This window comes from Saccoglossus kowalevskii, chromosome 3 (assembly GCF_978046115.1).
Source record: "Saccoglossus kowalevskii chromosome 3, keSacKowa6.1, whole genome shotgun sequence".
NCBI lineage: Eukaryota > Metazoa > Hemichordata > Enteropneusta > Harrimaniidae > Saccoglossus > Saccoglossus kowalevskii.
Genome location: NC_140643.1, coordinates 18184774 through 18198396, shown reverse-complemented (window position 1 = coordinate 18198396; position 13623 = coordinate 18184774). Strand labels below are relative to the sequence as shown.

The 13623-nt window shown below is 34.9% G+C and overlaps 1 protein-coding gene across 1 annotated transcript in view; it reads right to left on the bottom strand.

Moving 5' to 3' along the window:
- Positions 1–13623, bottom strand: part of LOC144359138 (uncharacterized) — a 63651-nt gene that overhangs the window by 22597 nt on the left and 27431 nt on the right. The window contains exons 3-5 of the mRNA XM_078012322.2: positions 3155–3253; positions 2807–2903; positions 2096–2250 (exon numbers count right to left, since the gene is read on the bottom strand). Of these exons, the coding sequence (XP_077868448.2) occupies positions 2096–2250; positions 2807–2903; positions 3155–3253 (351 nt within the window). The remainder of the gene's footprint in view (positions 1–2095; positions 2251–2806; positions 2904–3154; positions 3254–13623) is intronic.

Here is a 13623-nt window from a genome sequence, read left to right as displayed (position 1 = left end):
ATGTGGAAGTGTATCACAGTAAGGTGCTTCCCATAGTAAGTTTCGATGCCCTTTGTGGGTTTTGTTTTTTTTGTCTTCAATTTGGATTTTAAAATAGCAAAATTGGTCAATATTCACTATATTTTCAAAACATTTTCACAATTGAATATATATATTCTTGAGTTCTAGTTATTTGAACACGTATAGACGGTAGATTTTAAGACAAAAATGTCAAATATATTACTTTGTTCCGGATTCATGCAATATGTTTTGTCATAACTAACATAATTAATGGCGGTGTTGTCATCAATCATGATTTTAGAAGTGACAGATTTTATATAATAATTGGTTTAAATTCACAAAATATATCATTTTAGGTATTCAAAACATACAACATTTATGTTAACATTTATTTATTTAACGCTGCATTTTTTTAAAGCAGGCATTATGTGAAATCATATCACATGGAGGGGATACCTTTTGTAATTACGCTTTTTAAGTTCACTATTTTTCCCCTATTCTTGTCAGCCCCATTTATTGACTTGACCATATAAAGCTTGAATGGGGAAATTGGACAAAATTTACCGAATGATATTAATATTTGGTTCCAGTTCCAGGCGACATCAGCACTTATCAATGCGATATAATATTTCTTTCAGACTTTGTCATTTTTGAGTATATAGTTTTTTAAATTGCTCACAATTCACCAAATTTGGCATTTTAGTAAATATTACATTTTGCCGCTGCGTTAACTGTAGTGATGGGTTAAAATCACAAAATAATTTTGTAATTTTCAGTATTTACCGGAAACGTGTTTCTCTGTCAGTATCTATAATGATATAGTTCAAATATATATAGTTCAACTATTTTTTCCGTCACTCTCTCTTAAAATAAGCCTTGATAAGTACTTTAAAGCTGCATTTACACTTTACGAATATGCAAAGTATCACTATCAGAATCTGCCGTTGCACCAAAACAAAAGGATATATTAGAAACAGATCGTTTTCCCCACTTTGCCGCTAATTTATTTTTTAATACTGGATGGTCATATCAAACATATCTAACCGTATCCTGCCTTCAAGGACAAACAAATCTTTCTAACTCAATGAGTGTGTATTTTTTAAAAAATCTTGCCTAATTTAGGGCGCCCAAATAAATTCATATTCTTTAGCTACGTTTTCAGATTAACAACATTTGATGATGTATGTATTGTCCAGGAAAAGATACCCGTCAAATTTACAAAGTGGAAATGCTACTCGTACAATACATTACAGAAACTACAACTATAATATCAGGTTATGAATACCTGGTACCTTCAGTGTTGCTGAAATGATATTTTAAATATTTTTATATTATCTGCATAATAAAGTCAGTATTTAGTTTTAATAACCTGTGAAAAAATATTGAACGAGGCACTTTTTTATCTTTTTATCTTAAAAATAACAAATTTGGTAAATTTTGACTAATTTCAACTTTGAAAGGTCATGATAAAAGTGACATGAACTAATGTACTGAAACGTGTTCTATAGGTGACATAATAATTAGAACCTAATACAAACATTGGAAAATCACATAAATATCCACGTCTACAGTAGAAATGCCATACAACGTTTTAAAAGGCGCATATTTAAATTTGGCTGGCTGACTACAGCGAATATATTTGTAAACGCGTCAGTGTGAGACAAAGTCTCCCACGCTAGCTGTCACCAGAGGTACATCACAACGCTGAATAGCTTTATACATTTTGTAATACGATAGATTACATCAGAGAAAAAACAAGATAGCGATAAGTAAATGAAAGGATGTGCGTAAATATTCATCGTCAAATAACACGAACATTTTATTCGATTTGAACTGTAGCAAATACGTGCACTGTGTTTTGAACACTCGAACACGTTTTTTTTTATTTCGCTATCATGTCGGCTTTTAACTGTCAATACAATACCGCGGTTTATACCTAACGCTGCCAAATGCCAAGTCTTGGTGACTAGGTTTTCATACAATTTACTGCAAATTAAATCAATGAGGCAGCACGTACATTCCAACTTCTTTTAAAAAAAAGAAAGGACAGTCACATCTCCCATGGATTGGAACGGTTCAATCGTGCAGAACTCACCACAAGATTTTCCCGTTTTATACACGGATGACCTATAAGAGTAACTTTCTGACATCCCGGGTGTGTCTTGGAATGCTGATGGCAGCATGTCCACATCCCATGGTGATAGATCCCACTGTGGTAGTTCGTTAGCCAGTAACAATTGTGAGAACAAACTGTGTACATAAAGAAAGAGAGAGAGAGTTGGGGGATTTGACTACGTGTTGTTAACAAACTATTCCCAGGCCTCGGCGTGATGAGCTGCAGAATTGTTTCTCATAAACTAAACTTCAAGATAAGGAAACACGATCTTTTGAAATTAGTCACTGGGTATTTGCAGATGAATTCAGACGTGCGGAATAATTATCTCATATTGTATTTTTTTATTATAATGCTCCACTTTTACAGTTTATTTTAATAAAACACTGGAACGAGAACGTCAGAGGTTGTTGTGGGCTATTACTGGGATGATTACATTAGACGCCAACTACAATTCTCTTGGGATGACACGGAAATGAATAAAAACAGACCCGGGTAATGTAGCTTATGTTGTTGATCTCGTTCAGAGAGTAGCGCATCTTACTGCATCGTTTTGTGCACCTACACCATTTTTTCAGACATATACGTAAGATGCAGTCACACAATACAAGCATCTGCCAACTTCTAGGTAACCCTGTTACAAGTGGTCATGCGTGTGTATGCTACGTACAGAAATGGAAATCACGATTTTACCTCTTCTTATTGCTGTTAGCCATTCCTGTCTGTCTACCAATTTTCTTGAAGAGAAATATAAAATTTTCAAAGTTCCAACATCGCTACAATAGGTTACCTAAAACGACAAACACATGAATTAGCGGTAAACATGTTCAGCATTTCTTAAATGTATTGTTAAACAAGCTAATATTGCGAGAATAAGCGGCACTAATTAACAGTTTTGGATTGAACCATGAAACTGACGTGCATTATGTATCTGTATTAAGGGAAGGAATAAGAATGGCCCTACGTAAGTTTGTCTTTGAAATTAACCTCATTTTATAATATAATGCCACTGTTTGTGAACATGCTTTTATTTTCTCTTACCTGGAAGACATTTGGTTCGTTGAATGCATCGGAATCCACGCTTTGAACCCCCTGTATACTACTAACTGCTATACTGAATTTCGGAGCGTCATCCTTTGCCTATAGAAGTAAATATAAAAATACATTTATTATATTTTGGAGCTACAATTAACACACTTTCAGCCATGATAAGTTCTCTTTTATCATGTCCCACATGTGAGTGTTTCATTGGATTGGATTCCACGGGCAGGGATTAGATTTTAAGATGACATATAATGTCACGTTTCCTTGTCAATTAGTTAAATTTCTACATCAACCAAAAGGTGTCTATCTGGATCACCTTCTCATCTTGGCTTCTTCGGGTATGTTTATTATTCTTTAGGGATATAGCTTTCACAGTTCTTATTTTCTCTGCAAAACAATTTGCTATCGTTTCTCAAAATATCCCAAACCCCGCAATAGACATGAGCAAAGCAGTCAAAGGGACCATTGCGTTTAACAATGTCTGTATCATGGTTGACCATTACCGTTGATGTGTCAAGTGAATAATACCAAATAGATACTTTCCCCGAAGCACTTAGCATTAGAAAACGAAAAAACGGCGAGATAATGTTGCAAACAAGCCGACAGTATATTCTATCACGCAATATTACTTGAAAGAGATATTCCTTTTCTTCCAAGCACGCAGCATAAACAATAACGACAATAGTATTTCTTAGAATACACGTACATAGTCAGTTGTAAATCTCAATAGCACAAATCACATTTAAACTATTGGTATTTACATCACGTCTTTGTTAATCACCAGATTACATCTAGATGTGATTGCATTGTTTCGCTATCTACACTATAGTTATACGTACTAATAATCCGCAACCAGACTCTGTCAGCTTAAGATGTGCAGTCTCTCTGCAGTTTGTTCTTCCTCGGATAATTTGATATTTATTTTTCCTCGTGCTCTTTTATTTTTTTATTTGCAATTGCATGGGTGAAACCATAGACCCTCTAAAAGAGGGTCTATGGTGAAACGGGAGCTGTGATCTTGGCTTTTGAATAGCTAGTACAAACAAATACTCATTTCGCACGCGCACTCATTTACTTAGCATGTTACATTAGCTAACAATAAATAGAAGAAGGAACTAATTGTTTCATGAAATATTCACTGAATTGATAATACGTTGTTTTGAGATATTTTGATATTAGAATTTGTGTCAGCGAGCATAAACCAACGTTATATTGTAATTCGGACTTTTATTTCTCGAAAATATGTTTGATGACGTCATCCTTTTTCTCTGTCATAATGGCATCACGGACCTGAAGACAATGACATGTAATTTTCAATTCAGTTCAAACCTCCTCAAACAGGAAGCATACTTATTCGGAAGCCCGTGTTGCCATGGTGACTACTTCCATCGCAAGTATTAATGTTGAAAATATAACAAAGAGACATAAATCGCGGATAAGATATTGAATATGAAAACATCATGCCCCTGTCAGTAAATTCATTGATACAATCCTCACCTCCTTTTATCGTGCATGTATCAGCCTACCGTGAAATGAATTGCATTTGTATGTGCCGTGAGACAAACGTGCATACCATTTGATCGCCATTACACATCGGCATGCTATAAAGTGAGTGTTTCAAAACATGCATTAACGGAGAGGTAGCTGAAAACAAAATAAAATATAGGTTGTATCCTGATTGTATGTTGAGAGTTATGCGGCTATACAATTTGCTTAAATCTATTTCCTGGTTTCTGAAATAGTTTTTGGTTCTACTCAAATAATTATCACGAACATGACTCATATGAGACTCTTGACCAATAGACCAACAACATATTACCGACAATGTTGATAACAATAATCGATTTTCTGAACTTTTTGACACATGTCATAGATATGTCAAAACATTGCGTAAATATGTGTTGGTTAATTTCACATTTAATAATTTGCTATAGACATTTGATGATGGCCAAGTCATAACGCTATGTTTCTCTATGATATACCGAAAGTTCAACGTGGAAGTATATACAAAACGATATACTCAAGTTCAAAATTATATTATCCGATTTTTGCGGCAAATGTTCGGTCCGGTTCGTAGATGACAAAAAAATCAACTATTTTTGCTGCTCAAAATGCGTTAGGTGTAGCGCGCACAGTTTAGCATTACATGGATTACTTGCACTTCCTTCTAAGATAATCGTGTCCCCAATGTTGACAGCATCACTATTAAATTCCAATCCGATATGTTAGTAGTCACGAGCACATATTGATGACATGTACGTGTCCAGAACGTATATCCACATTCCTAGTCCAAAGCACACGACTGACATAGACATACGTCGAGTTGAAGACACGTGTGCAGAATATTCATGTGATGTTTGCAGTTTAATATATACTAATCGAGCAATTGGGTAACTAATGTAGCGGGTAAGAGACGGCGTTTTATTATAATTATGACCTATTGCATTGAGTAGGAAATATTATCCTTTAGTTTATCTGAACTGAAGCATTCCTCAAACCGGGCGTAATTAAACAAGATATTGCATTATTGATCGTTGATACATGTAGAAGCTTGTTTCAGCAAAGTCATGTTAGTTTAATCATGCCTTGATTAATATGGGCTAACGTCTTTTGGATATCAAACAATACAAATGTGTTTTAAATGTCATGGACTATTTGTATTTTTGCACTGGTTTCTGTGGTGAAATAATTTCTTCATATTTCGAAATATCGCACGGTAACATAGGATGAAAAAGTATTGTGAATTCTAATACTGTGTATATATACTGTGTTCTGAGAGTGTGTTATTATGTGATCATTTGAGGACAAATTGTTTAGATTTCGTTGTAGAAATGGACATTGCGGTTATATGTGTGTGACACGGAAATGGCGACGTTAGCTAAGTGATGACGCTGGCTGTTATTATTAAAACATGCTTCTGATCACGACACTGGTCAATATGCATTCAATTACTTAGTCTAGCTGTCCGATTAGTGTGGCGATTCTGACAAATATTCCGTGACGTTTATGCTAATAATATTCCATATTAACAATGTTCTATATTAATACTTTGTACTTTCTCAATGCGGCATATCAAGGACGTTTGATATATCTCCAATCTTAATTTCGCTATTGTCTTTGCTGTTATATCTCTTTCTACACAGCTGTTGGTGCGTTCGTCACCTATCAGCACAGATAATCTTTTCGTCCCACACCTTCATGTGGGTAGATATTTTCTTCCCATATCCTCTAACACCATTATATCTTACTGCATTGATACGCTATTGACAACTGAATCGTAAGATGCCTATTAAATTGTTCTATATACACACACATATGTAGGTTGCGACCTTGAGCAACAGCGCAGGAAATGAGGCAAGAGTGCTTCTGTGGATAAAGTGATGTATTGAAGCATAGATCTTATCTATATCTAGAGCAAACAATTTTAATCTAGCGTCGCACACATTGCTTACTGTTCATCATCGTATGTTAGATATTTGGTGTACACAGTAGGATTCGAGTGATTTCAAAGTGATTTCAGAGAAGAAGGAGCACTTTTAGTGTTTGACGTAACATTGTTTATTATACTTTCATACTCCCATTACTGAACAATCTTCACTTTTTTGGGAGGGGTCTGTCTGTTCGTCCGTATGCACGTGTTTGTATGTCAAATCTTGTTCCATCGATATATCAAAAGTAATACATTATATTATGAACACCACGCATACCTACAAGTGTTGCATGCTGCTACGTGTTATTTATCATAATCAATTTTAACATGTTTCTTGCGTGTCTTTGCAGATATATGATAATACTTTTGAATTAATATACAATATGCATAATAATTAGCAAATTTATATGCTAATTAACTGTTTATTTTTTTTTCATTTTTGGTCAAATAACTAATTTGTCCTAATGAAATAAAACTTGGTACATGCATACTACGTGTTAAGTTGAATGTCTAACACTGGTTTGCAATTATTTGATAATACATAGTTAATTTGCATGCTATTTAACTACCTTCAGCATACTTTCTTGTTATTGTAATTTTCTCAAATAAATACGATCTTGGTACACGTGTACTACTGTACTTTGTTGTTAAATGAATGATAATAGAATGTTTAAAAGGAATTAGCATGTTTCTTGTACATCTTTGCACAGTGTGGATGAATATTACTAACCAATCTATGCATATTAATTATTTAATTTGCGTTCCAAGTAACTAGTTCAGCTTGTTAGAGCAAGTCTTCGAACTTTTATGGTTGAGCATGTTATTTGTAATGCCTATCTCTGCACCCACAGCTGTATCCTAGACATTGCTGGTCCGATCACGTTCAAATTCGTACGTGGAAATAATTAACTGAACCTCGGTACATATTGTACATGTTGATAATCGTCATTCGGTTTTACATATGGTATCCAAAATTGTCGACTAGTTCCCTTTTTGTTTCAAAGAATGTAGTTTCACGGCCGTAACTTTGATGTATGATTGCAATTAAACTCAACGCGTATATTATACCTAATGTCACATATATTGACATGCAGTCATTACCAGTTGGCTGACTAGTTTCAATTGTGTTCACTATTGCACGTCTTTGTTATGCTAATAAATTGTTCTGTATCATAACAATGTTTATTATCGAATGAATTGAAACTTTCTATATATATATATATATATATACTATTTGTTGAGTTGATTGTCTGATAGCTTCTAAATAATTTCATTATTAGGTAATTTGCATGTTGTACCCTTAGATAAATTGAATTAATTATAATTAATACTAATTATGTATGTTCTATTGATATCTTAACAAGTTCATAAAATAGATTGAAAACTTCACACACTCGTGGCTGTGTACGTTCATCCTGTGCACGTCCATGTTTCAATCCAGGAAAGAATATATTCGTATACGTCTGTGAGTTGACCGATCTAGAGGCACGTGTCAGCGAGCGCAACATACAACAACGAATATGTACGGAGCTACCTATAATTATCAGTAGTATGGCGAGTTAATAGGATGAATCAGAAACAACCAAACCTCGTCAAGCATTTATATATTTTAACAACCTAACTGACGCTCCCGTGATGTGAACAACAGTTTTATCAGTTCTTGAAATCTAAGGCACATTAACTGAAAATGAGAGCAACGTTGACTCACTAAATGGTAATCTCGGGGAGCTGATTACAGATGGTTTCAGCGTAGCGAGGAAATGCATCCTCGTCAGCAGTCTCCCCTTTCTCGTGTTGGAATGCATTAGCTGCAGGTGCACAAACTGTAACACCAATTACGAGTATCTATCATCAAATAAGTTGAACTAATTCCAAGAAATGACCAGACTGAGGTTTATTAGATCTATTCTGCCAATCGTAATTGGTGTATTCCCATTGGATACACACTATAACGCTAGGGATAAACATCCTTCATTTGAAATCATCATAATCCTATCAGCATTCACGATTGCGGGATTGCTTTCACTTTGTATAACCATGACAACAATTATAAGCATCATTTGCATCTTCCGTCCCATCGTAAGTACATTAAAGTTTAGGATTACAATCAAAATTCACGACAAATAAGACGATACCGTTTCACTGGGGCTATTACTGCAGGGTATATTGATTCAGACATAAAATACCACGAGGTTATAAAAATTATTAAGGCAATGTAATACTGATTATGTGATTACTACCCTGGCACAGATAGTAAGTATGATATTTGACAATATTACGATGACAAATCACTACTAAGAAGTAATATTCAGTTATATTTTATTCGTAGATATTGCACGCAACTAAAAAGTTCCATGGTTGATATTTTTTATATAAAGGCTAGCATATTACCACGCTCGAAAATATCTTGTTGGACCAATCTTTTACAAAACAATGGTTTAAAACCAAAATGAAGATCTTACCCTTGGAGCGTTATTTTTGTATTTACTTTGTATGAACTTTTCAAGAGATTGTGAGTAATGTTGTAATGGAGACGGACACTACCACATTATGTTAGATTGAAATAAATACCCAGTCGAAGGCTGATTTTATTTCGTCATCTAATCTAATTTGTCTAGCTAGTTTGATAATAAACATAATCATTTAATTTGTTTAAAGAATTGTGACAAATTGTTTAAGAGGCAAACAAGAATCACTGATGCTGGAAGGCAACTGATAGTACTGATTGCATCCATTGCCTAGTAGCATAATTTGCAGTTGTCAGCAATGCAAAACTAATTATACCGTTGTGTATTTTATATAGAAGCATACACTAAATTCATTTCCATCGTGTTTGATTTTCCGATCGACAAATTGTGTGTTGATCTTGCTAACAAATTCACTGTGTACTCCATCGATGTTTATGTAAATATACAATCAAGTTTCTGCTTTATTCATTGAATTACGTATGATCAAGTATTCTGTATTAACACGCATCAGTGTGACGTTTACACAACTACTCATATTTGAGTGACGTTTACACAAGTAATCATATTTGAGTGACGTTTACACAGGTAATCATATTTGAGTGACTTTTACACAAGTACTCATATCTGAGTGACGTTTACACAAGTACTCATATTTGAGTGACGTTTACACAAGTAATCATATTTGAGTAGATTTTGTGACAACTAAGCTATATATATAAAACATAAAGTATTGACACATTGTCAGTATAGATATAATCTCTGAAAAGCAGTTTGTACCTGCGCATATTCACCATTCTCGGTGCCATTATATCCTTGGCGTTTGTTGTAACGCAATTATTAGTTTTAAACCGGCAGTCATGTTTTTAAAAAAGATAACATTGTTGAAAACGTTTTTGATGAAAGCCACGATTAAGTCGATCTGATTGACAGTCTATTTAACACAGTGCTGAGACTGCAATCTCTCATCTCCCCTGAGCGGCGTAAATGCGTTCATGCTAGATGATACCTTCGCGTGTTAGTTCTTCCATTTTGTTCAAATATTATACTATAAGTTGGTTTCAGCTAGTCACGGAATCGTTCCTAATGTAGTTGAGGGGAATAGAGATGAATCTCTAGAGGGTTCGACGCTGCTGTTGCAATGAAAAAGTGCTCTTATATATTGATACAAAACTGGCAGCAATGACCTATAGCAATGACATCTATTAAACGTGTACGTACTTGGCGGGTGAATTATGGGGAAATTAAAACCATTATTTTAATGTTTTATTTCTGTGTTTATAGTTTTGATCAGTTTATCTCTTTATAAAAAGTACATCCAAGCTGCAGGTTTAATAACTCAATTAAAACTGACACAGTCGTAAATAAACAAATAAATAGAACACACACACATAACTCGTCACAATTCAGCGGAATCCTCAATGAGCACGAACAATTATTTTCACGATGAAGATTGTCGCGGTGATACGAATGTAACTAAACATGAGATATCAACATTTCCAAAAAAATCTGAAATAACGACCTCGTAGCGTATATGATGAGTGCTATATAGCAAATGTATGATGTAGCTCGCGGAACACTGATTTATGATTGTAGTCTTTGCTGTATTTTTTTTAATAAACTGCTGACTACTCAATAAATTCATGCGATTAATCTTGATATATATTTGTTACACTGTCAATGCTATATTGATGTGTACATATATATGAGACTTGAGAAGGGACAACTGCGATATAATGAACTTGTGGGCGTGCCTGCTTCTTTACGCTTTTTTAAGGAACGTTTATTTGAATTTTCCAGTAATAAAATGATTTTATTGAAACGTCGAGTAGTTTAACAACACGCAACAACAAAGAAGCAGATAACAATACATATTAATTCGAATAACTGAACATTGTGTGCAGGTATGTGGAGTGCCTCTAACGATCAAAAGTATTCGTAGCCATGCCTAATAACACGCTTCATTTGAGAATGAAATTACCACCGAAGAAAACCATTTAAAAACAATTGTCACCAAGAATAGCGCAATAAGACCACGTCAAGCGCTGCTCCTGACAAGAGAAAACATTATTGACCTCATGGTAACTCGATGCAAGATTAATATTTTGACAGAGGAGGCAGTTGACAGATGACGATTATGCAATGCTGGCCTTCAAGTATTTATTACCCATCATGTCAAACAACATCAACATTTTATATTGCATTGCTTAGCACCGTACACAATTGAGAGATTACATTTGACAGTTCGGTTGTTAAAACGCTAAACGTCATGAATAAATCAACATCGAAATGGAATAGTGTGTGGTGAAGTGGAGAAAACACGGGAATGTGTTAATTATGCAACCCGATATTACTGTTGTAAATGTCATGTTTGCGAGGCGGAGGGAATAACTAGCGTATCGCCGAAAGTGTTATTCTGGGAAAGGGTTTGATAGTATGTGTTGATATCTGTTTATAATCCTTTATTGAGGGTTATACCATACATGTGAACATGGTGGTGAATATAACCTTTTAAGAGTTGTTTTGCTGATTGTACAGTTATTAGCCATTAATTACAAAACAATCGGCACTGTCATCTAAAATACAGTAGTAAGGCGCGAGCACAATAAACACAATCACTTGAAATTGCGTAAAATTATACAAATTTAAGTGAGTCGGTTTGGAATTCAATGATGTTCATGCTTTAGTCTGTAGTATATTCTCACATTCTCACATATAAAGTTGATCTAGGGGCACAATAAAAAAAGAGTGGTACACTGGGATTGCTCAAAGTTCAAATGAAAGCACATTAACATTTACAGAATGATGGCGCAATTATTTATTCACAAAATTACATTTCATGGGCGATACATGATGATTTGAAAGTTCGTGAACGGTAGTTCGCCCGATTCTATTTTTGCGCTATTGAGCATGCCGCTGTGCAATGCATTATGGGGGGAAAACTTTCCATCGTATACAATGGAAACCAGATTATCACGTTGGAATCCAACCAATTTAATTGAACATATATAGTTTCTGAAATGTTTTAACAATATTAGGATTGATATGAACAATAATATACGTTTTTTTTTATCCCGTGTAAGCAGGCAACATTGTGAGATATGAAACTATATTTCACCGTGGAAACCAGAGAAAACATTCTGAACTTTTGTTTCTTGAAAAAATTTCCGGTGATGAAAACATTCGGCTAGGAGCTCCTCGTGCACGGTGACCATAAGAAAACCCATTTGAAAGTATTAATCAGGGGATATAATATGTATTGAAAATAATGTTCACGCTATACTATTGAACCTGGTAGTTTTCTTTCACCCAAAATAGTAGGTAAGTTGTCCTAGAAAAAAAACAACAATGCATTTTGTTTGCTGACGTCAATAAGCCTTTCTTGTGTGAGTGTGTAGGTATGGCCTGCGAGAATAAATGCATTGATAAGAACTGTTTGAAATCCCACATCAATTTAAAATCTGTCTTCGACTTGAAAGACCGAAACATGGAATTGTACCAAAAAAACATGCCATAGAGTATCCGTATTTAGAGTATGAATGATCGACGTATTTATCCCCTGGGCGCTGGGCATAGTACAATTAAGTCCCTTGCTAATACAGGCTTAGCAAATGCGGCTATTACTTGCATACCCTTGCTGTTTATTGCACTCTTGTTCAACAAAGATCTCAATAGCTCTTACCCATTAATGTTAATTAATGCTTGAATTGACATGCCTATCCTATATATATGCCAATAATAATTAAAACGAAGCAACAACAAAAAGCATTTCAACCAATAAATAAACTCATAGCAGCTCATTGTATTTGGGTGTAGTAAAATCCAATTTCGTAGAAGGATTTTTTTTAAAAACAAGCTGCATGGAATATCTGAGCATGCGCAAAAGGAACATTTTTTCCAATGTTAGTTGAAACCATTTGATGCGCCAGTGAAGAGAGATTAAGTAGGAGTAGGTGACTTCATAATAAGTCCAAGCAAGCCAAATCGGGAATCGTTGATGATTTCGCACTCGGCTTCTAACACCTCAACATACTCCACGAAAGGAATGTATAGGTTACTGAATATTACATAGACAATGCATTTATAGAAGATTTGCACATCAGTCTCAGGAAAAAACATGCTATCCAAATATATATGCCTCTATACACAAACTTGCACTAATTGTGTTGTGCCTGTGTGGTTAGTGGATATATTGATTGAATTGCATTTGTACTCCGGCTATAGTGGTTCTGTTACACACAGTAGCTGTATATCCCGGCCATTGCTCTCACTATCTCTCCCTCTGCTGGTAAACCCATAGGGCTCGGACCCCGCATTCAGAATACTCAACGAGTCATCGGTATTTCGCTCACGTATACAAAAAGTTACGTCATCAAGCAAAAGCATTTTAATCATCTTTCATTCCACAGCGTGGATACCTGCATACACCGCGTGTGCAACGTTAGTTGTAACGTAAAAATAAAACATTATAGATATGAAATATTATGTATATTGTACTTCATGTGTACCTGTGCTGTCATCGGATCTAAATATGCCACGCTACGCAAGGGCGTGTATACGTGATGACTGTC